General features: G+C 43.3%; 1 protein-coding gene across 1 annotated transcript in view; it reads left to right on the top strand.

The window, feature by feature from the left end:
• The window catches only part of LOC144755771 (uncharacterized), a 230,981-nt gene that overhangs the window by 31,317 nt on the left and 173,936 nt on the right, over positions 1-25,728 (top strand). Inside the window, exon 2 of the mRNA XM_078644992.1 lies at positions 22,142-22,525. Within this exon, the coding sequence (XP_078501118.1) occupies positions 22,142-22,525 (384 nt within the window). The remainder of the gene's footprint in view (positions 1-22,141; positions 22,526-25,728) is intronic.

Raw genomic sequence — 25,728 nt, 5'->3', positions numbered from 1 at the left:
TTCCATCCTTAGTTATTGGTAGTTTGGTTCCAATTTTAAAATGCCTACAAAATGGTATAGTGTAGGGTGGCTTTGCCTTAGAGATCCTTGGGAGGAATTGTACCACCCTTTCACTGTGTTTTTTTGTTTTTGCCTCTTGTGCCACAGTACTGTTGTAAACATTTTACCATAGTGTATGATAGTTAGGTTGGCGTCTTTGTCCAGAATGGTGTAGTTTGCCAACCCGAGCATTTTAAAAGTAGTTCACTAGGGGAGTGAATTTGTGTTCCTTTCTTTGATAATATGGTGAATATATCAATAGATTGTTATGTTTTGCTGTTTCAGTAACAGAGACGTATGCTAGGGCAATTACTTTTTTTTATTTCATGAGCAAATTTAGCATTGGTGGAGGATTCATGTCAGAAATCCTTTCAGATGGCCATGTGGCAAGCAGGAGCTACTGGACCCAACCGCATGGGCTGAGGCCATTTACTCCTGATGTCCCAGGGCCCGAACTACTATGGATTCCGAACAGTTGGTCCGATTACCCCTTCAGCACTTGACCCTCAGTGGTAGTGGGGTGAGCAGTCGAAGGCTTCTCGTGGTGGGGGTAGATACAGGTGGTGGGTGAACACAGCCTAAAACACTCAAAGTATGTTCAATAGCAGCAATAAATTATTTTCTTCAGCCAAATACAGTTTTTTTATGATAAAAGTAGTATTTAAATGCAGACGCAATGGGAAATATAGCATACACAAACAATACACACAGGGTTCTAGTGTTTAATAGGCAAGGCCCTGAGTCCCACTTCCCTCTCATTAGCGCTAGTGTTTATTGCCCATTCACTACAGGCATCATTCACGTAAGGCCCCACTAGCAGTCTGAGTGAGTTTCAGGAGTCCCACTCCGACTCCTTTAGAAAAGTCAAAAGTGTTCAAGCGCTTAAGCGCTATCTGGCTATCCTCCAGGCGTCTTGTGGTCCTTTGATCAGTCTTTGCTGCACCAGCCCGGATTGCAATACCGGAGTCTATAAGAGCATCTCTTTCACAGGTGTGGAGGCTGTAGTGGCTGCCTTTAGTGAGTAACACTTTAGGCTCCGCAGGGACAGCGTCTGGGTGTCCTCTGGCTTCCTCTGTATCAAAGCTAAGTTTCTTTTGATCCTTCCCACAGGTGGGAGAGGTTCAACGATTTCTGGTTCCGATCCTCCCTCACGACTCAAACCCATATGGATCATCATTGCACCCTCTTCTCTTGGTGAAGGCGACAACCTACACACCACCGTATAATGGGAAAATAAATAAATAAATGGCAACAGCCCAATCGGTGTGATTAAATTCATGGGGTCCCTCTGTGGCTTACGGTGTCACCAACATACACACCGCACAAGGCAGCAGCCCGTTCGGCACAGCAGCAAGTTCCTCTCCTCACACCTCACTACAGTGATCCCCTCGTCAGGTTCCCTCACTGGACTTCGCTCCCTCCAGCTATTTTCTCTTACTGACCAGGGCACAGTGGTCTTGGCAAGCAAGCAGCCCCTGGTGCTCCAGGCTCCATAGGCAGGTGGTCTTGAATTTTTCAGGATTTTCCAGCTGGGAGACTGCAAGGCCTTAACCCACAGTCCTGGTCACAGGCAAAAGTCTTGTAGAGCTTCCCCTCCTTGCACAGCTGACTGGCTGCTCGAAGGTTGACCGCTTTGGGGGGCCTTTCAGCTTTTCTTTCTTGTCCATTTCCAGACACCAAATGTCCTTTATGGTCTGAGTCTTTTAAGTTTTTGATAGAGGTCTGCTTTCTTTTTAAAGTGCCTTTTCCTCTTTCCTGCCCTTTCTCCCTGGATTTCAGCCACAATGAGATATATGTATCAAAAGGTTGCCCCAGGGCCGCAGCCCTACCCTTTATGATTCTCTTACCAGCCCCATTTTCTTCCTGAGATGTGGCCAGGCCTCTCTCTGAATCGAAGAGCACCCTTTGAATTGTATTGACAAGCCTGGCTGTTCTTCCTCAAGTGTGCGTGTCTCATCTAGCTCACAGGAATGCAGCAATCCACAAATCTGTCCGAGGGATCTGTCTACCTCCATGTGCTCCTCCAGTCAGCCCTGGGTTCTCAGAAATGGTACCCAGAATCTTCCATGTATTGTGTACTCTTCATAGGCACACATAGACCCCAAACAGGCATACAACACACACGCTCTGCGTTAAATACTAACATGAAGTAGGTTAAGGGTGAGTTAAGCACACAGCAGCAGAACTTTACATGAGTCTTTGGGCCTTACTCCTATGACACAGGTAAGAAGCATTGAAAGAGCCAATAGGTGTCGACTATAGGCGAGCTATTAGCTTTGGCAGTCGGTGGGGGCGGTGAAAGGGAGGATGAGGGTGGGTGGTATAAGGATGGTAAATAAAAGTGCTGTGAAGCGGTCAGCTGGCCATGTTATAACGATTTTTTCCCTTGTTTCTGTTGTGAGTGGGGAGAAGAAACAGGGAACGGGCTGATGGAGAAAATGATACAGTGACGGGTGGGTGGAGCGAGATGAAATAGAAATCAGGTGGGTAGAGATGAAGAAACGGGCAGGGTGTGGAGGGAAAAGAAACAGTGACTTTAGATGAAACAGGGACCGGGGGGCGGTAGAAGCAAAATGGACGGGGATAGGGAGTCATAAAAAGGCGAAACATGGACGAGGCCGGGTCACAAGTACTTGGTCATTGCTCCATCGGTGGGTTAAGCAGACCAAAATAAATTGATGCCTGTAAGCGCTGACCATACAGAAGCAGGCAGATGAGAGTGACAAAGAAGCCAACCAGTGCAATGCACTGGCCGGACTGTAAAACCAATTTATGTAAACAAAATGTTTTGCTTGCACTGTCTAGGTGAGACCCAAAAAGAACCTATTTATTTCTACTGATCACTACACTGTATGCAGCCACCACCGCACACCTGCTGCTTAACTTCGGGCAGTGGTAGTAGCCTTTCACCGTTATAAGGGTAGGGCTTTGGGCACCCCTCTTGGTCCAACAGTACCTCAATTAGTGAGACAGGCCTATGTCATGTCACACACACATGTTCTGTGTTCATCCATGACTAAAATCTGCACCAGGGGTCCAAACATCGTTGCAGCTTGAGCACCCAGGGCAGTTGTAGACATGTGTCACCATTTGAGGGACTTTTCAATCCGAACAGACGCCCTTCCCATATCACACTACCCCTGAACCAACACCTAACCTGGATAGGCTGGGTGGGCAGATTGGTACAAGCTCCAGGAAAATCCATCAGCATTTGTGTGGCTCAATTTGGCTTTGTGATCCACTACAAAATCTAACCCCTGCAAAGAAATAGATCATCTCAACAACTTGGAATCTCTCCCTTCATAGCCATCAACAACTTCAATGGTTTATGTTGTTTGTACCACAAAAGTAGTTCCAAACAAGTAATGGTGAACTTACTTACTTACTTACTTACTTTGTCATCTAGTTAAGCTAACCCCGCTCTAACTCCCCTGTCCGAGACATCCATCTGTACAGTGAACAGCTGACTGTAGTCAGGTGCTTTCACTATAGGTGCAGTGCATAGTGCCTTCTTCAGGTCCTCGAATGCTTTCTAACACTACTCAGTCCATATCACTTTCCTTGGATGCTTCTTAGATGTCAAACCAGTCAATGGGGAAACTATACTTCCATAGTTTGCCACAAAGTTCCTGAAACACCTGGCGAGTCTTAAACAAGGCTCTCATCTCAGTCTGGGTAGTAAGCAACCCCCCATTCCATCACAGACTGAATCTCAGCATCCAACGGGCGAATCTTCCAATCCCCACCTAATGTCCAAGATAGACTACAGAAGACTACATCACCTGACAAATTGATGGTCAGTTTTGCCTCTTTTATCTTAGCCAAAACCTAGGTTGTCTTGCCTTGAATTACTGAACACCGCAAGGCCAGCCAGGTAGGCCATACAGAACTTCTCCAGCCTTGCGAGAACTTGGTTGACTGTGCCAAAAAGTGGAAGGAGCATTCTTCAACCCTAAGGGGATCAACTTAAACTGATATAGCCCCCCTGGCATAGAAAATGCTGTCTTCTCCTTGGCATCTGGTGCTATCGCAACCAGTGCTAGCGCTGACTGGTTGGATCCAAGAGGTTCAAGTACTTTGCAGAATGTAACTGATCCACATGCTCATGCGCTCTTGGAATCGTATAGGCAGATGTTTTGGTTCTCTTAGTTAGGGCTCGGTAGCTAATGCAGAACCACAAGTCAGTAGACCCTTGCTTTGGTACTAACACCACAGGACGAGACCATGGTATCCGAGATTGCTCAACATTTTGGCAACTTCCGCCTAAATCTATCCCTGAACCCTGTCCGGCATTCTGAACATCCTGTGTCTATATCATGCAAAAAGACAGGTGTCAATCCTGGAGCCAGCAAGAAGAGGCTAGCAAACCATCTGAACACCCTTCTGCACTCTCTCTGCTGCACAGGAGTCAACTCGGGGCTCAGGAGTTAGCTGAAACCCTTCCACAGTGCCACCCCTCATGTCACTGTGCAGCAAGTCAGGAAGAGGCCCACTGTCTTCCTCTACTTCTTCTTCCATAACCATACCATGACATTCACTGTGTATTCTCTCCAGAGGTAAGGCTTCAGCCTGGTCACATGACGTACACTCTCGGGTTCCCTTGTGGCACCTGTCTCTACCAAATAGTGAACCTCATAAACCTTCTGAACTACCTTGTATGTCCCATACCATTTGTCCTACAAAGCCATGGGACAAATAAGCTTTAGCACCTACACCTCCTGACCTTCCTGATACCCTAGCAGCGTAGCTTTCTGGATCTTACCACATCTTCATCAGTGCTTGGCTAACCAGTAGTTTTGCTCTGCCTCAATTCATGTATTGCTCCATCAACTTCCTCAGGCAAATCATATAATGCGCCACATCCTTCTGTGGAGGCTCTGAGGTTTCTTCTCAACCTTCTCTAAGGTGAGTAGATCCCCCACCTGCTGTCCATACAGAATAACAGATGAACTGAACCCAACCCCATTCCGCAGATTCACTCGGTAGTCAAACAAGAGACACGGCAGGAGAAGATCCCACTTCTTCCTGAGGTTTTCTGGCAGAGTTCCAATCATACTCTTCAGTGTCTTTTCAGACTGCTACACCAAACCATTTTTTTGTGGGTGGTAAATCGTGAAGAAGTGGTATGTCACACCAGCTTGCTCCCACATCTCTCTCATGTAAGATGAGATGAAGTTGGTTCCTTGGTCAGAAATTACCATCCCTAGAAAAGATCCCCGGGAGAACATCTACTGCCGCCTGGGCAGTCATGCTCCTCAGCAGTACAGCTTCTGGGTAACTGGTGGCATAATCCATCACAATCAACATATACTTGTTGTCTGACTGTGAGGGTGCGTCGAAAGGACCAACTATGTTGATTCCTACCCTCTCAAATGGAACACCTACAACTGGTAGAGGCACCAACTGTGATTTTATCCTCTCTCCTGTCTTACCACTCATCTGGCACGTGGGACCGGTTCTGTGACTCTGCGCATCTCTGACCAGTAGAACAGAGGCTTAACCTATTCTGGGTTTTTCTAAGGCCCAAGTGCCATGCCAATGGCACTTTATGGGCCAGTGGCAACAGGAACTTCCTGTGTACTAGTGGGACCACAAGCGTCCTGCTAGTTCCTGTCTTAGGGTTCGACGACACACTATAAAGTAGGCCATCTTTCCAGGCAACATAGTGCTTCCAAACTATTGGTTTGATGACCTGTTCCCAGGCTTCCGTCAGAAGTCCATCAAGTGTAGGGCACGCTTCCTGTGTCTTGCGAAAATCTTCCAGAGTAGGCCCTACAGCAACAATCAAATCCAGCACCTGGTTACCTTCTGGAGCCTCATCCTACTTTCCCTTTGTAACAAAAGCTCCTTTCCATTTGGAACAGAAACAATGACCTCCAGGGCCACAGCCTTCCTGGAGTCTATTCTTTCCTGCAAAGTACTTAGTCCTGGTCCCTTCAAGTCAGGAATGATCCCAATCTCACTATGAGACTGATGTGCTGCCTGTGCTCTGGTCAACACAGCTGACGTCGTATAAGCCATAAAGGCACCAAGCCAGGGGCAACCAAATCTTTGTCCAAGAGACATTCAGCGCCTTGTTTTTCCCTTACCCTGACATGAACCATGGCTGCATTGTCATTACACTCAATCTCAGCCCTGGAAAGCGGATACTCTATGCCCTCTTCACTAGCTATCAAAACTGAATCCTTGGTACCAGGGAGCATTCCTCAGGATAAAGGTAATTCCTCTCCACCATGGTGCAGAAGGCTCTAGTATCCCTCAGGGCAGACATTTTCCCCCATTGATGCTAACTACCTGCAAAAACCTTGTTGTGTTAGGATGAGTCTGCTTCATAGAATCTGGGTCCATTTGGGTCCCTCTCTCAGATATCCATAGCTGCTAGGTTGAGCACGACTGGGCCCTCTCAGGTTCCTTCACCCACTTGTAACATGCTTGCTAACGTGAGTGTTGCTGAGTCAAGATTTTTTGCCTGACAGTCATTCTTGCAGTGTCCCACCTGGTGGCTCATTATTGTTCTTCCCCGACACACTGTCACCATTCCCATTTTGCGTGAGCCCTCCTCAGGTCCATGTGAATTACCCTGGCCCTTACCCTCTTTTTTGGAACAAGTCTGTGGAGAGTTTCTCTCCCCCTTTGGCTTTACAATCCTGCTGTTGCAGTCCCTTCTGAACCCTGTTAGCTAGCCATTTGTCAGCCAACCCCTGCAAGCTTCTCAGGATCCTTCTTGGTCAGATCTGACAGGTATTGCCTAAGTTGGGTAGAGCAATTTTGCGTAAGTTGTTCAATCACCATCAGCTGGATAAAGGACTGAAAGTCCTTGGTCTTCATCTCACTCCCCAGATATTCCATTCACTCAATACTCAATGAATCCAGGTCTCAAGCGGAATACCATCCATCTCTTGCAGTCCAGGAAGCTCTGAAGGTACTGGGTTGGCTTCAGCCCAAACCTTCTCATCAATGCCTTTTTTATTCGCTCCTAGTCCATCTGGTCTGCTACAGGCAACATTCCAACCTCTTCCAATGGCTTGCTGTTCAATAAGGCAGCTACCTTAGACACCTTATTCGAGGTCTGCGCCTTACAAGTGACCTCAAGGCTCACAAACCATTCCAAGATGTCCTGATCTTCCACATACACATGCACAAGTTCTCTTGGAACCTTGGTCATAACCTGTCCTGAAATGCATGTAGAGTAATGTATCCCTTTGTTGTAATGCGGAAGCTTACAATACTTTGTTGCGGAAAATCAATAATTTATTTTTATTTTTAAATAGAGTAATTTATCCCAGATAGAGTTGTCAATGCTGGCACCCTAGGTTTCTCTCTCTCAACGGCAATCCATTTCCTCTCTAGCTGTATTTCCTTTTACTTCTGCCACTGTCTCTGTTTCTCCTCCTTTGCTCTTTGTTTCTAGGCTCTCTCGCAATTTCTCTACCCGGGCCCATTCCGTGTTTCTCCTGCCTCTTGTCCTTTTGTTCCTGGTGAGCTAGTCTTAGCTGCTTCCTCTCAAACTCTCTGGCCTTCTCCTCTTACTCAGCATTAGCCTTCTGGAGAACCAACTGCAAGATCAGTGTCTCTGCTAGACTCAACCCACCCACAGGTTTTACTCCAGGATGTGGTGGTGACAGTGACATCCATAGAAATTCGGTGTGGGTGGTGAATGTCTTGAGGAAACTCTGGAAAATGCATTAAGGGACACACTTAAAGGGACCCTAGAGCCGAATCCACAGAGCTCTCATCCTGGGTTCCTCCCATGTTTCCCTCCCCAGAGTCAACTACAGCCTTTTCCCTTTCACCCAGTGTCTCAAACTGGTCCCTAATGGGAATCCTCCATCCTCTGTCTGTACATAAATCCTTCATATGGTTTATGGACATGGTGCTGACATCTGTTCCCAACCCTGTGTTTACCATTGTCTGTATCCTGACTTTGTGGATACAAACTGGACTTATTGTACTACTGGCATGAATTGGAAATAGCCAGTGCCAATCAATCAATTAATCAATCAATCTGCAATTGTACAGTGCGGCTAATCACCTGGGAGGGTATCAAGGCGCTGAGAGTGGTGCTGGAGGGGGGCTGTTAGACCTGTCATCTTTTGACATGTTTCCCCTGTCTTTTTGCTTTCTGACCTACTGGGTTTGACTCTGTTTTTGCTGGTTTAGTGTCTCTGTGCACTTTCTCACTGCTGTTCAGTGTTAAAGTGCAAGTGCTCCTATTGTAAATTATATTATGGATTAGTGTTTGCATTATTGGCATATTTGATTTACTGGTAAGTCCCTAGTAAAGTGCAATGAGAGTGCCAGGACCAGTAAATCTATTGCTGCTAGTGAGCTTGCAGCACTGATTTTGTCACCCACACAAGCAGCCTTTCAAAGGGTTCTCAGACCTGCCACTGTAGTGTCTACGCACAGTTTTTACTGCCATGTCAACTTGGCAAGTACAACCACTTGGCAAGCCCTATCCTTCCCTTTCCAAGGTACTCCTATGGGCAGGGTGCAGTGTATGTGAAAGGAGGGACATGTTGTGGTGTGTGTGACATGTCCTGACAGTGAACTACAGTGTAATTCGTTTTTCACTGTTGAAAGGCCATCTGTCACCTAGGATAGAATGGGGAATACTCTGTAACATTTTACGAGTATATCTTCCCATTGGGACAAGATAAAGAAATGGAGTTTAGTATGGCTGTACTCAAAATGTAAAAATACATCTTTTGGTGAAGATGATTTTATGTTCCGTGTTTGAGAATACCACTTTTAGACAAGTAGGTATTTTCTTGATTAGCTATCCTGTGTGACTTTGCTGGGTTGTGGATTGACTGTTTGGCTTTGGAGTGACAGGGTCTGGGGATGGGCATTCTCATCAGACAATGACTGGGGGTCGAGGTGTGTCCTGCCTTTCCTGGATGAGTTGGGCTGGGCTGAATCGACCTCGGCAGCATTTAGAGTAGTGGGAGGAGATTTCTTTGCACCTGAATGGGCCTGGTCTGCCTTGGACAATTCGGTCTCCACCTCCTGCCAAGAAGCTGGGCCAGAGAGGACCATACTGGTTTGGACTGAGTACATACAAAAAAAGCAAACCCTGTAAAAATAGTCGCAGGCTAGGATTGCTGTTTAGAGTGCTGAAAGGGGGTATAGAACTATTCTAATATTTAACCAGAATATCTGCTGGCCACAAAAGACAATGATACGGGGCTACAACTTATTATCTACACACAACATATGAAGTAAACAACGCTAGTGCTGGAATGATTAAAAGTTTATACACAATTTATTAGCAAACCTCCCACCTGGGTTACAATCTAAAACAATTTTATTTGTAGCAGCATATACAGAAATAAAACATAATTTTAAAATTTAGGCAAAATTCTACAGTCAAAGTATTGTAAAAAAAGTCGACGCGGCGTTTCGGTGTAATTGGTCTTGACACCTTCTTCAGGACACAAACATTTGACTTCTTTATCTATAAACAGATAACAAGATTTAGCATCACATTCTCTTGTCATTACATTTTTCTGTAGGCCCTGTCTCTTATTTATATATCTCATCTCCATTAGGCATTTTTTCTCAAAACTACTTTCCTACCCCATTCTTTTCTAAAAAGATATATAATCAGCCTCTCAGTCACTTTACATACGGTGAGTCAAAAAACATACATTGTTTATATTTTAAATACAACCTATGCACTATTGGTGGTACATTAAAAAGAGCAAGGACTGATCTACCTTTTATCTTGATTTAGAGAGGCTTTTCAATTGCCTTCACTCTTGTATAGTGGTCAGATCACCAAGGAATCTTCATGGTATTCCATACATGAACAGACGATCTAAGTGCAAACAGTGCAAAAAATGGACGGTGCCACTCCTTAGTACTAATGATACTCATGTACCCCTTGCCACAATTCATTCGGCAGACAATATGTTATTTTACCTTATGTTGCGGACTGGGAATTGTCTATGCACGGAGGAACCACCGAATTTCATACAGGGTGCTCAATATAGCTCTTCCCCTTAGGTTCTTTATCTATAACGACTCGTCCTGAGCAAGAAAATAATTAAATTAGGGGACTCCTTAGTTGGAGCAATCACACACATACATATGTCCGGCCCTAATTACGTTACTCACCCCATAGATGCGGGTAGGAGTTCTGGTTCAAACTGTTTGGGAATTCTCAATTGTTCTGGTCTTCTCAGTTGTTTCGCCTAGAAGGCATGTATACTGCAGGCATAAATATTAAGAAGGGATATTTAGCTCTCATTCTTTAAAACATCTGGGATTGATGTTCCTATCTCATCCTCCATTGGTCATGCTCATGTTGTCTGCGTATCACAAATCTGTTTATATTTGTAAAGACATTTTAACCCTATTATGTTAGCTTAACGCATGACACTCGTGTTATGTAAAGAGCGTTCTATGGGCAAGCTGTCCTGGCTCACGCAAATCTGTTTATATTTATAAAGGCATTATAACCCTATTCTATTGGTTTAAAGCGTAACACTCGTGTTATATAAAGAGCGTTCTATGAGCAAGCTGTCCTGGATCCCGGATTGTACTCATCTCTCTCTCATGTGTACAACTCGCTAACTTCGAATCAAAGATTTAACTCAAAAGGTTTAAATCAAAACGATGGCATACTGCGGGGCTGCCGCCTACTCGTCTGCGTGTCAAGACCTAGGGGCTCGTTTCTACACATACCTCAAATTTTCTGGTCGGCCTCCCTGTTCCTCCGTGTCCTGCTCCCTCGCATCAATCGGCTGGAATAGAGCAGAAACCTACGGACCACTCTTATTCAGTTCCGGATCGGGTTCACCCGGAAGTAGTTGTAATGTGTTCCGTTGTTTTGCGGGCGGGTAAAGGGATAGAATATTTTGATATAATATATTGCCCTCATCTCAGTTAGGATCGAGTCCAAAATGCGATCTGTTTGCTTTGGTGTTACTCATTTTAATTACTACCGAAGGATATGGCGCCGAAGAAATTTCGGCCTCAGTGATTTATATCGACAATGACTGAAGCAATATTCAAATTTAGTGGTGTTGGTGGCCCCTCTTATTATAGAACATTGCAATAGACCAAAACGGCCTGTGTGTATTGTTTCTAACTAGTTATCTATTTTAAAGTGTCCTTTCTACCGTGATCACAAACGGCAGTTTGTGGCGGCCATCTTGGTATGGGAACACATCCGCCTATTCACGAGCGGACCTTCCTCTATTGCTTGAGAGTTCACTGGTCTATATTTATAGTAATATTCTTCAATCTATTCTGGCTATATGGACAGAAAAGTATCTTACACTGGGTGGTGTTTACTCGTTGGTTGTTAACTATTCACAATGGCCGTCATAATGAGAGTATCAGACATCCAGTTTAGAACATTAGCCAGTTATGGTAATACATCATATAACATATATGAGAACAGACACAGACATACGTCACATTTCTTATGTGTTAAGTTAACAATACTAGAACATAATCCAAGATTATAAGATTATAGGTATAACCAGTTCATCAATTTCCTACAGAAGGTAATTCAGGGGAAAGAATATCAAAACAGGTACTTCTCATACAGTATACACTGATTTCCCATTTTTACTATCTGAGTTTATATTTCTCTACAGGATCAGTCTTTCCCACTCATCTCTGTTGTTCAGACCTGTTCTAAAGGTATTGAACAGGGACATGTAGAACTGTTCTCTTTTTTTCCTTTTCATATTTTCATTACCGCCCCTTGTGTTGTGGGAGATCCAGTGGTTAGTCACCTTAGACATAGAGGCCCTCTACACTAATATCCCGCAGGATGATACCATCAGGATGTTAGAGGGCCTCTTATTAACAGGACATGAAGATCTGAGCAATCACGCAACATTTATTTTAGAATGTGCTGAAATAATTTTAAAAAATAATATTTTTTTATTCAAAAATGATTTTTATAAACAGATCAAAGGCACCAGCATGGGGGCTACCTGTGCCCCTAGCCTGGCATGCTTATATGTAGCGGCCTTCGAGGACCAACACATTTTTAATGAGCTGGCACCATTTACCGAGAATATAACAAGTTGGTCGAGGTATATTGACGATATTTTTTTTATCTGGACCGGTGATCTTGAAACCCTGATGGAGTTCATCACTTGGCTAAATTTAGGCGATAATAATCTTCGCTTTACCTCTAACTATAATAAGGAAAGCATAGATTTCTTAGACATTAAAATCCGCGTGGAGAATGCAACTTTAGGTGTCGACCTTTACACCAAACCCACGGACAGAAACACTTTACTTCATTATGAAAGCAACCACCCAAGATGCCAAAAAGATAATATACCATTTGGCCAATTTTTAAGGATTAGGCGTAACTGCACCAATATAACTGATTTTAATAAACATGCCGATGCCCTATCAGAGAAACTAAAAACCCGCGGCTATCCCAAAAGTCTAATCAGAAAAGCCTACAAACGGGCCAAATATTACAATAGGGATACTCTGTTTGATAAGGACAAACAAGAAAAAAATAAGAACCAGGATAAATTAATTTTTGTTACTAACTATAGTGCAATTAGCAACAAAATTAAAAACATAATTAACCGCAACTGGACATTGCTTAATGACAGGCAAGAAACGAACATTCCTAAACCTATGTTTAGTTTCAGACGGAACAAAACTATAAGAAATTGTCTGGTCCATACCTTTCAAGATGAAGTCAAAGGGAGACAGGGAACTATCGATAGGAACCCTTTGCCCACAGGGAATTTTTGTTGCAACATGTGCACAAACTGCCAAACAATGATGAAGGGCAATAATATCAGTCACAACGGGATTGATCACAAAATCAAAAGTTTTATCAATTGTAAAACAAAAAACCTAGTATACATGATAAAATGCCCATGCGATAAGGCATATATAGGTGAGACAGCGAGAGAACTAAAGGTAAGGATAACAGAACATAAATCTGCAATCCGAACCAAAAAATTGACTGCTCCCTTGGTGGAACATTGGATCAAACACGGTCATATAATAGAAGATTTGAAATGGGGAGGAGTAGAAGCAATCTCCCACAACACAAGGGGCGGTAATGAAAATATGAAAAGGAAAAAAAGAGAACAGTTCTACATGTCCCTGTTCAATACCTTTAGAACAGGTCTGAACAACAGAGATGAGTGGGAAAGACTGATCCTGTAGAGAAATATAAACTCAGATAGTAAAAATGGGAAATCAGTGTATACTGTATGAGAAGTACCTGTTTTGATATTCTTTCCCCTGAATTACCTTCTGTAGGAAATTGATGAACTGGTTATACCTATAATCTTATAATCTTGGATTATGTTCTAGTATTGTTAACTTAACACATAAGAAATGTGACGTATGTCTGTGTCTGTTCTCATATATGTTATATGATGTATTACCATAACTGGCTAATGTTCTAAACTGGATGTCTGATACTCTCATTATGACGGCCATTGTGAATAGTTAACAACCAACGAGTAAACACCACCCAGTGTAAGATACTTTTCTGTCCATATAGCCAGAATAGATTGAAGAATATTACTATAAATATAGACCAGTGAACTCTCAAGCAATAGAGGAAGGTCCGCTCGTGAATAGGCGGATGTGTTCCCATACCAAGATGGCCGCCACAAACTGCCGTTTGTGATCACGGTAGAAAGGACACTTTAAAATAGATAACTAGTTAGAAACAATACACACAGGCCGTTTTGGTCTATTGCAATGTTCTATAATAAGAGGGGCCACCAACACCACTAAATTTGAATATTGCTTCAGTCATTGTCGATATAAATCACTGAGGCCGAAATTTCTTCGGCGCCATATCCTTCGGTAGTAATTAAAATGAGTAACACCAAAGCAAACAGATCGCATTTTGGACTCGATCCTAACTGAGATGAGGGCAATATATTATATCAAAATATTCTATCCCTTTACCCGCCCGCAAAACAACGGAACACATTACAACTACTTCCGGGTGAACCCGATCCGGAACTGAATAAGAGTGGTCCGTAGGTTTCTGCTCTATTCCAGCCGATTGATGCGAGGGAGCAGGACACGGAGGAACAGGGAGGCCGACCAGAAAATTTGAGGTATGTGTAGAAACGAGCCCCTAGGTCTTGACACGCAGACGAGTAGGCGGCAGCCCCGCAGTATGCCATCGTTTTGATTTAAACCTTTTGAGTTAAATCTTTGATTCGAAGTTAGCGAGTTGTACACATGAGAGAGAGATGAGTACAATCCGGGATCCAGGACAGCTTGCTCATAGAACGCTCTTTATATAACACGAGTGTTACGCTTTAAACCAATAGAATAGGGTTATAATGCCTTTATAAATATAAACAGATTTGCGTGAGCCAGGACAGGTTGCCCATAGAACGCTCTTTACATAACACGAGTGTCATGCGTTAAGCTAACATAATAGGGTTAAAATGTCTTTACAAATATAAACAGATTTGTGATACGCAGACAACATGAGCATGACCAATGGAGGATGAGATAGGAACATCAATCCCAGATGTTTTAAAGAATGAGAGCTAAATATCCCTTCTTAATATTTATGCCTGCAGTATACATGCCTTCTAGGCGAAACAACTGAGAAGACCAGAACAATTGAGAATTCCCAAACAGTTTGAACCAGAACTCCTACCCGCATCTATGGGGTGAGTAACGTAATTAGGGCCGGACATATGTATGTGTGTGATTGCTCCAACTAAGGAGTCCCCTAATTTAATTATTTTCTTGCTCAGGACGAGTCGTTATAGATAAAGAACCTAAGGGGAAGAGCTATATTGAGCACCCTGTATGAAATTCGGTGGTTCCTCCGTGCATAGACAATTCCCAGTCCGCAACATAAGGTAAAATAACATATTGTCTGCCGAATGAATTGTGGCAAGGGGTACATGAGTATCATTAGTACTAAGGAGTGGCACCGTCCATTTTTTGCACTGTTTGCACTTAGATCGTCTGTTCATGTATGGAATACCATGAAGATTCCTTGGTGATCTGACCACTATACAAGAGTGAAGGCAATTGAAAAGCCTCTCTAAATCAAGATAAAAGGTAGATCAGTCCTTGCTCTTTTTAATGTACCACCAATAGTGCATAGGTTGTATTTAAAATATAAACAATGTATGTTTTTTGACTCACCGTATGTAAAGTGACTGAGAGGCTGATTATATATCTTTTTAGAAAAGAATGGGGTAGGAAAGTAGTTTTGAGAAAAAATGCCTAATGGAGATGAGATATATAAATAAGAGACAGGGCCTACAGAAAAATGTAATGACAAGAGAATGTGATGCTAAATCTTGTTATCTGTTTATAGATAAAGAAGTCAAATGTTTGTGTCCTGAAGAAGGTGTCAAGACCAATTACACCGAAACGCCGCGTCGACTTTTTTTACAATACTTTGACTGTAGAATTTTGCCTAAATTTTAAAATTATGTTTTATTTCTGTATATGCTGCTACAAATAAAATTGTTTTAGATTGTAACCCAGGTGGGAGGTTTGCTAATAAATTGTGTATAAACTTTTAATCATTCCAGCACTAGCGTTGTTTACTTCATATGTTGTGTGTAGATAATAAGTTGTAGCCCCGTATCATTGTCTTTTGTGGCCAGCAGATATTCTGGTTAAATATTAGAATAGTTCTATACCCCCTTTCAGCACTCTAAACAGCAATCCTAGCCTGCGACTATTTTTACAGGGTTTGCTTTTTTTGTATGTTCGACTTTCCCCTACCCTGAAAACAAAACCGGGGATCCTCCATCCTTTTGAATCTGAATTGTACAGCTTGTTAGCTGGGAGGCACAAATCTTCTGATCACATTTTCAGATCACGGCATTGTCCGACATAAGCATCTAAATTAATTAATGGATGTCTTAAAAACCTATGGATTTTCCGAAGAGGAATTTAATAAAATTGTAAATGGCACCTCTAAGAATTTTACATCGATAGCCACCTCTAATAACGATGAAGAAAAATGGAAAGAGTTGTGGAATAATAAAAAGAAGTTAGTCCGCACAGAACTTCATGCAGACTTTTTAATTGACTATCTTAAAAAGGGTATAATTCCTAGTGGCCTACAAGTAAGAAATGAACCTGGAGTGTTCATACGGCACGAAAAGTTCATTGAAAACTGGACCCTGATAGCCAATAGGTGTAGCAGGGACTGGATGCTGCTTATAATTGAAACCGCCACTGCCATCTTAATAATAGAGAAAAAGGAAATAGAAGACTTAGAAGCCAAACTAGACACATCTGCGTATGAAGACGCCAAGAAAAAACTAGATGAGATCCAGAAGGATGTCTCTGGCTACAGGGACTACCTGTTTGGCAAAAAAAGTAATAAATTCCATAAAGATGTAAACAATTACAGTACCGAGATAGTCTACCCGTACACCCAAAAAGACTTCTTCGACCGCCCTAGGGAAAGCTTCTCCAATAGGAATCAATGGCAACAACCGAGACATAGATATCCTAAGAAAAGGGTGACATTTACAGATTCATCGTACACAAGCACGGAGTCTGAAAATGAAAACCAACATGATAAGAATAAAGCAGGAGAATCAACTTCAACACCTAATAGAGACTCACTATCTTTTTTAGGACAGAGAGGCAGGGGGAATCCACAACACCATCAAAACCAATCACGAGGCAATGGGAGGGGCAAGTTTTTCCCTCAACCTCAACAGCAGAGGAGGTACTACACAAGGAGCCAACCAAAGTGGGACTAGACCAAAAAGCTGCGATTATAAACCTTTCGGAAATCTCCTTAAGTAAAATTGAAACAGATGTTCTGGAAAGGGGACTGGGATTTGCCATAAGCACCAGAGTTGACAAATACAATTTAGAACGAGACCTACAGGGATTTTTTAGAAAAATCCGCCTCCAGGACTACTTTAGAGGTAAACCCCCAAAAGAGGGCCCCATAAACAAATCGGGCTTAAAGCCAAAATCCGAATGGACCCCTAACATTAATATGGTGCACAAACAAGTAGACCTTTTTGAAAAAGTCATAGAGAGCAATATTTCTGACCTCTTGAGTCACCCTGTGGTAGGTCATAATAATCTAAACTCAGCTGAAAGAATAGCACTTACAAATCTAGAAAACAATAAGAATTTAACTATTAAACCAGGAGATAAAGGGGGTAGTATTGTCTTGATGACAACTGAGGACTACAACGATAGGATGATGGGCCTTCTAAACAATTCTGAACATTACTGTTTATCTTCCAGACAAGAATGGAATGCGTTGATTACAAAAGTCAATAACTTACTCGACTTCGCCAAGGAAGACGGAGTGATCTGCCCTGACGAATACAGGTTTTTAAAAAATGAGGCCCCGGTTATCCCAGCACTCTATGGACTTCCTAAAGTCCACAAGAGTCTATCCAACCCACCCATGCGGCCTATTGTCTCGAGCATTAACTCTGTCACTGAACCACTGAGTAAATATATCGACAAATTCCTGCAACCCATGGTAACGACTCAAAAAGCATATATTAAGGATACCACCTGCATGATCGATAAAATTGAGGGGTTAGCTTATGACGTGAATAACCAGTGGTTAGTCACCTTAGACATAGAGGCCCTCTACACTAATATCCCGCAGGATGATACCATCAGGATGTTAGAGGGCCTCTTATTAACAGGACATGAAGATCTGAGCAATCACGCAACATTTATTTTAGAATGTGCTGAAATAATTTTAAAAAATAATATTTTTTTATTCAAAAATGATTTTTATAAACAGATCAAAGGCACCAGCATGGGGGCTACCTGTGCCCCTAGCCTGGCATGCTTATATGTAGCGGCCTTCGAGGACCAACACATTTTTAATGAGCTGGCACCATTTACCGAGAATATAACAAGTTGGTCGAGGTATATTGACGATATTTTTTTTATCTGGACCGGTGATCTTGAAACCCTGATGGAGTTCATCACTTGGCTAAATTTAGGCGATAATAATCTTCGCTTTACCTCTAACTATAATAAGGAAAGCATAGATTTCTTAGACATTAAAATCCGCGTGGAGAATGCAACTTTAGGTGTCGACCTTTACACCAAACCCACGGACAGAAACACTTTACTTCATTATGAAAGCAACCACCCAAGATGCCAAAAAGATAATATACCATTTGGCCAATTTTTAAGGATTAGGCGTAACTGCACCAATATAACTGATTTTAATAAACATGCCGATGCCCTATCAGAGAAACTAAAAACCCGCGGCTATCCCAAAAGTCTAATCAGAAAAGCCTACAAACGGGCCAAATATTACAATAGGGATACTCTGTTTGATAAGGACAAACAAGAAAAAAATAAGAACCAGGATAAATTAATTTTTGTTACTAACTATAGTGCAATTAGCAACAAAATTAAAAACATAATTAACCGCAACTGGACATTGCTTAATGACAGGCAAGAAACGAACATTCCTAAACCTATGTTTAGTTTCAGACGGAACAAAACTATAAGAAATTGTCTGGTCCATACCTTTCAAGATGAAGTCAAAGGGAGACAGGGAACTATCGATAGGAACCCTTTGCCCACAGGGAATTTTTGTTGCAACATGTGCACAAACTGCCAAACAATGATGAAGGGCAATAATATCAGTCACAACGGGATTGATCACAAAATCAAAAGTTTTATCAATTGTAAAACAAAAAACCTAGTATACATGATAAAATGCCCATGCGATAAGGCATATATAGGTGAGACAGCGAGAGAACTAAAGGTAAGGATAACAGAACATAAATCTGCAATCCGAACCAAAAAATTGACTGCTCCCTTGGTGGAACATTGGATCAAACACGGTCATATAATAGAAGATTTGAAATGGGGAGGAGTAGAAGCAATCTCCCACAACACAAGGGGCGGTAATGAAAATATGAAAAGGAAAAAAAGAGAACAGTTCTACATGTCCCTGTTCAATACCTTTAGAACAGGTCTGAACAACAGAGATGAGTGGGAAAGACTGATCCTGTAGAGAAATATAAACTCAGATAGTAAAAATGGGAAATCAGTGTATACTGTATGAGAAGTACCTGTTTTGATATTCTTTCCCCTGAATTACCTTCTGTAGGAAATTGATGAACTGGTTATACCTATAATCTTATAATCTTGGATTATGTTCTAGTATTGTTAACTTAACACATAAGAAATGTGACGTATGTCTGTGTCTGTTCTCATATATGTTATATGATGTATTACCATAACTGGCTAATGTTCTAAACTGGATGTCTGATACTCTCATTATGACGGCCATTGTGAATAGTTAACAACCAACGAGTAAACACCACCCAGTGTAAGATACTTTTCTGTCCATATAGCCAGAATAGATTGAAGAATATTACTATAAATATAGACCAGTGAACTCTCAAGCAATAGAGGAAGGTCCGCTCGTGAATAGGCGGATGTGTTCCCATACCAAGATGGCCGCCACAAACTGCCGTTTGTGATCACGGTAGAAAGGACACTTTAAAATAGATAACTAGTTAGAAACAATACACACAGGCCGGTTTGGTCTATTGCAATGTTCTATAATAAGAGGGGCCACCAACACCACTAAATTTGAATATTGCTTCAGTCATTGTCGATATAAATCACTGAGGCCGAAATTTCTTCGGCGCCATATCCTTCGGTAGTAATTAAAATGAGTAACACCAAAGCAAACAGATCGCATTTTGGACTCGATCCTAACTGAGATGAGGGCAATATATTATATCAAAATATTCTATCCCTTTACCCGCCCGCAAAACAACGGAACACATTACAACTACTTCCGGGTGAACCCGATCCGGAACTGAATAAGAGTGGTCCGTAGGTTTCTGCTCTATTCCAGCCGATTGATGCGAGGGAGCAGGACACGGAGGAACAGGGAGGCCGACCAGAAAATTTGAGGTATGTGTAGAAACGAGCCCCTAGGTCTTGACACGCAGACGAGTAGGCGGCAGCCCCGCAGTATGCCATCGTTTTGATTTAAACCTTTTGAGTTAAATCTTTGATTCGAAGTTAGCGAGTTGTACACATGAGAGAGAGATGAGTACAATCCGGGATCCAGGACAGCTTGCTCATAGAACGCTCTTTATATAACACGAGTGTTACGCTTTAAACCAATAGAATAGGGTTATAATGCCTTTATAAATATAAACAGATTTGCGTGAGCCAGGACAGCTTGCCCATAGAACGCTCTTTACATAACACGAGTGTCATGCGTTAAGCTAACATAATAGGGTTAAAATGTCTTTACAAATATAAACAGATTTGTGATACGCAGACAACATGAGCATGACCAATGGAGGATGAGATAGGAACATCAATCCCAGATGTTTTAAAGAATGAGAGCTAAATATCCCTTCTTAATATTTATGCCTGCAGTATACATGCCTTCTAGGCGAAACAACTGAGAAGACCAGAACAATTGAGAATTCCCAAACAGTTTGAACCAGAACTCCTACCCGCATCTATGGGGTGAGTAACGTAATTAGGGCCGGACATATGTATGTGTGTGATTGCTCCAACTAAGGAGTCCCCTAATTTAATTATTTTCTTGCTCAGGACGAGTCGTTATAGATAAAGAACCTAAGGGGAAGAGCTATATTGAGCACCCTGTATGAAATTCGGTGGTTCCTCCGTGCATAGACAATTCCCAGTCCGCAACATAAGGTAAAATAACATATTGTCTGCCGAATGAATTGTGGCAAGGGGTACATGAGTATCATTAGTACTAAGGAGTGGCACCGTCCATTTTTTGCACTGTTTGCACTTAGATCGTCTGTTCATGTATGGAATACCATGAAGATTCCTTGGTGATCTGACCACTATACAAGAGTGAAGGCAATTGAAAAGCCTCTCTAAATCAAGATAAAAGGTAGATCAGTCCTTGCTCTTTTTAATGTACCACCAATAGTGCATAGGTTGTATTTAAAATATAAACAATGTATGTTTTTTGACTCACCGTATGTAAAGTGACTGAGAGGCTGATTATATATCTTTTTAGAAAAGAATGGGGTAGGAAAGTAGTTTTGAGAAAAAATGCCTAATGGAGATGAGATATATAAAGAAGAGACAGGGCCTACAGAAAAATGTAATGACAAGAGAATGTGATGCTAAATCTTGTTATCTGTTTATAGATAAAGAAGTCAAATGTTTGTGTCCTGAAGAAGGTGTCAAGACCAATTACACCGAAACGCCGCGTCGACTTTTTTTACAATACTTTGACTGTAGAATTTTGCCTAAATTTTAAAATTATGTTTTATTTCTGTATATGCTGCTACAAATAAAATTGTTTTAGATTGTAACCCAGGTGGGAGGTTTGCTAATAAATTGTGTATAAACTTTTAATCATTCCAGCACTAGCGTTGTTTACTTCATATGTTGTGTGTAGATAATAAGTTGTAGCCCCGTATCATTGTCTTTTGTGGCCAGCAGATATTCTGGTTAAATATTAGAATAGTTCTATACCCCCTTTCAGCACTCTAAACAGCAATCCTAGCCTGCGACTATTTTTACAGGGTTTGCTTTTTTTGTATGTTCGACTTTCCCCTACCCTGAAAACAAAACCGGGGATCCTCCATCCTTTTGAATCTGAATTGGACTGAGTACAGACATTCCCTGCCCAAGAGAACAAAGAGAAATGCAGTATAAATATTAAAGTGTTTAATATGGTGGCAGTGTCTGGCATCCATATCAGGATGCAGGCGGGGCAGCCTTTCGCAAGCAGTTTTCGCGATTGAGGGCCCCGTTGCGGACCCCCAGGAAGTTTGGGGGTTGAGGGTGGCACATGGGGGGTACCTATGGTACCCCCCTGCATGTGCATGCACAACATGGCAGGCAACGTGCAGTGCTTGCCACGTTGTGCATGCATATGCACCACTTGCATTTTTGGCATTGCGGCGGGCGGTGCTTTCAGCCCCCACCAGCTATCACTGCCTCAAATCAAGCACTGGGCACATTGCTTTGCCTTGGTACGTTACCCTAATGGCCATGATTCAGGCATTAACCAAGTGTAATGAATTAGAATCTAATTAAATATGCATGAACAAGATACATACAAATTAGTTGGTGAAAAGTATGTTTTAATGTTATTTTGTTTGATTTTCTTTTTGTTTAGGACCTACTGTTGTGAAACCAGAAACTGTACAAATGGATGAAGAAAATATAGAGTCAAAGGTTATAAGTCTCATTGACTCAAGGGAGAATGAAAGGAGTGAAGTCCATGCGGCTTCATTTGTCACTGTGAAAACTGAGGCTCCACCAAGGGTTGCAATAGGTGGAAATTCACCAGTCAAAGCTGAGGGTGAAGATGGTATTGACAGTGCTACCAAAACGTCTTTGACTGTGAAGTCTGAGATTATACCTGTAAGTGAAGAAGCCAATGAACCGTCTATCATCATTTTTGAGGACTCAGATGAGGAAGACAGGATGGACAGGGGAAAGCTCCATCGGATGGCAGATTGTGCCAAGGAGAGAGAAATACCTGGGCAAAGTTTGGCAAGTAAGTAAAGCTTCTGGACATTAGAAGATGGATTTGTTTTATGCTAGGATGAGATATAAATCTTTTTCTGCTGAATGTGGTCCAACGCCTTAGTTGAGTGTGGTTTAAAGTCTGTATCCCATCTTACTGGGACAAAACACTACCTATTGCTGTAGAGCAATTAGCAGTAATAGTGAGGTAAACTCAACAATCTGTCATGATAAAGTTATCTGTGCCAAAATAATCAGCAAAAACTTTAATCCTTTAAGCAGTGTAGGGTTCTAAATAATCTATCACTCCAAGATAGCATCTTCTCTGGCTCTCAAAAGCATTCCAAAGGTTTCCCTCAATAAAAAGCCACAGGGAAACCCAAACCAACCCAATAATAATTGACCAAAACAAATCTTTTGTGGCTTGGCAAAACAATAGGAAATGGCAATTTTAGAACAGCTTAATGGAAAATATTAAACTCTACAATCTATCAATCAGCATTCCCCTATGGGTGCAGCACAAATATTGCCATCTCCAGAGTACGTGTTAAAATATACTGCAAACTGGGTAAAGGTGAAGCCTATCTCCCCATCCTTCTGGACCTTTGATGACCATTGGTACAGTTGATCATGGTACGCTTTCCCCATCCCAGAGCCTTACCTGGGCTTCAAGTGCAATGTTATGATCTGATTGACCTTATTTGATTACGGAGGGATTCTCCTAATTCTGGAATCTCATATGACCCTCAAGGGCAGGGTTCTCATTTGATGCACCTTATTTCTAATCAACTGTAAACAACATGTTAAAATGATGAACTGCTCCTCACACCATATTCTTGTTCTCGTTGGCATTCCAATGGGTTCCATCCAAGCTCCCATACAGTTTGTTAGAAATGGGTGTCTCTAGTTGGAAATGGCTGGCGCCAATGTCCAAATAGGAACCCTTCTTCCTAAGTCAGGGCAAGTGGGCTACTCCCTTTGATAACCCCTGCTCAACCCTGTGGTAATGATGTAGCACGAGCAGTTAGGCCTATCTCGGAGGCAGTGTGTGAAGCATTTATGACCAGGCACAATAAGGCAGTAACGACACCACAAAAAGACGCACCTCAAGTAGGTATAGAAAAATAGTATCTTTGTCTAAAGTTTAACTCAAGACTCTCAAAGCGTTTTAACAAGCTACCACGCACGTAAATCAGTAGGGACTTGAAACTGCAATAACATGTTCACCAGAACGTGACACTGACTGAGTTCAAGGCGGGGGCCTACGCGACCCGTTGCGCTCCAGCTAGCTGCCGTTGGAAGGGGACTCAGCACGTAGTTTCTCGAAGAAGCGGAGGCGGTGACAGGCGGACTCCCAGCGACCACAAGTCTTGGCTGCAGTAGTCCGCAGCGTGCACCCACAATGGTTCGGGCACTCGGGGACAGGCGGGCTCTCAGCAGCAACAGCACATGGCTGCAGCGGCCCGGGCTGGTGATGGCGATGACGTTCGTCGTGCAGAAACCACCGCAATGGAGCGCACACCGCTAGCCCCTCCTCCGGATCGCCCCTCGGGACTCTGGTACTTGTAGTTCAATAGTGGATCACCCAGGTGGGTGCAAGTCGGTACTTGTTGGACTGATGAATCTCTAGACCCGATACATGTCCCGGGTTTTTGGGTATCGCCCGAGACATGGCTCGGGTTTCGGGATAACTTCCCTCATCAGTAGAGAAATGGTTAGGGGTGGAGGAGGAGGCCGCCAAACAACCGTCAATGGCCTCGATGCCCGAACCGGCACGCAGGGCAGCATCCAGGAGCCCGTCGGCTCAAAGCTCAATGGAGCCAATTAGTAGAAACCACCGCAATGGAGCGCACACCGCTATCCCCTCCTCCGGGTCGCCCCTCGGGACTCTGGTACTTGTAGTTCAATAGTGGATCACCCAGGTGGGTGCAAGTCGGTACTTGTTGGACTGATGAATCTCTAGACCCGATACATGTCCCGGGTTTTTGGGTATCGCCCGAGACATGGCTCGGGTTTCGGGATAACTTCCCTCATCAGTAGAGAAATGGTTAGGGGTGGAGGAGAAGGCCGCCAAACAACCGTCAATGGCCTCGATGCCCGAACCGGCACGCAGGCCAGCATCCAGGAGCCCGTCGGCTCAAAGCTCAATGGAGCCAATTAGTAGAAACCACCGCAATGGAGCGCACACCGCTAGCCCCTCCTCCGGATCGCCCCTCGGGACTCTGGTACTTGTAGTTCAATAGTGGATCACCCAGGTGGGTGCAAGTCGGTACTTGTTGGACTGATGAATCTCTAGACCCGATACATGTCCCGCGTTTTTGGGTATCGCCCGAGACATGGCTCGGGTTTCGGGATAACTTCCCTCATCAGTAGAGAAATGTTAGGGGTGGAGGAGAAGGCCGCCAAACAACCGTCAATGGCCTCGATGCCCGAACCGGCACGCAGGGCAGCATCCAGGAGCCCGTCGGCTCAAAGCTCAATGGAGCCAATTAGTAGAAACCACCGCAATGGAGCGCACACCGCTAGCCCCTCCTCCGGATCGCCCCTCGGGACTCTGGTACTTGTAGTTCAATAGTGGATCACCCAGGTGGGTGCAAGTCGGTACTTGTTGGACTGATGAATCTCTAGACCCGATACATGTCCCGGGTTTTTGGGTATCGCCCGAGACATGGCTCGGGTTTCGGGATAACTTCCCTCATCAGTAGAGAAATGGTTAGGGGTGGAGGAGAAGGCCGCCAAATAACCGTCAATGGCCTCGATGCCCGAACCGGCACGAAGGGCAGCATCCAGGAGCCCGTCGGCTCAAAGCTCAATGGAGCCAATTAGTAGAAACCACCGCAATGGAGCGCACACCGCTAGCCCCTCCTCCGGATCGCCCCTCGGGACTCTGGTACTTGTAGTTCAATAGTGGATCACCCAGGTGGGTGCAAGTCGGTACTTGTTGGACTGATGAATCTCTAGACCCGATACATGTTGCGGGTTTTTGGGTATCGCCCGAGACATGGCTCGGGTTTCGGGATAACTTCCCTCATCAGTAGAGAAATGGTTAGGGGTGGAGGAGAAGGCCGCCAAACAACCGTCAATGGCCTCGATGCCCGAACCGGCACGCAGGGCAGCATCCAGGAGCCCGTCGGCTCAAAGCTCAATGGAGCCAATTAGTAGAAACCACCGTAATGGAGCGCACACCGCTAGCCCCTCCTCCGGATTGCCCCTCGGGACTCTGGTACTTGTAGT

Source organism: Lissotriton helveticus, chromosome 5_1, assembly GCF_964261635.1.
Source record: "Lissotriton helveticus chromosome 5_1, aLisHel1.1, whole genome shotgun sequence".
NCBI lineage: Eukaryota > Metazoa > Chordata > Amphibia > Caudata > Salamandridae > Lissotriton > Lissotriton helveticus.
This window is presented reverse-complemented; position numbering and strand designations above follow the sequence as displayed.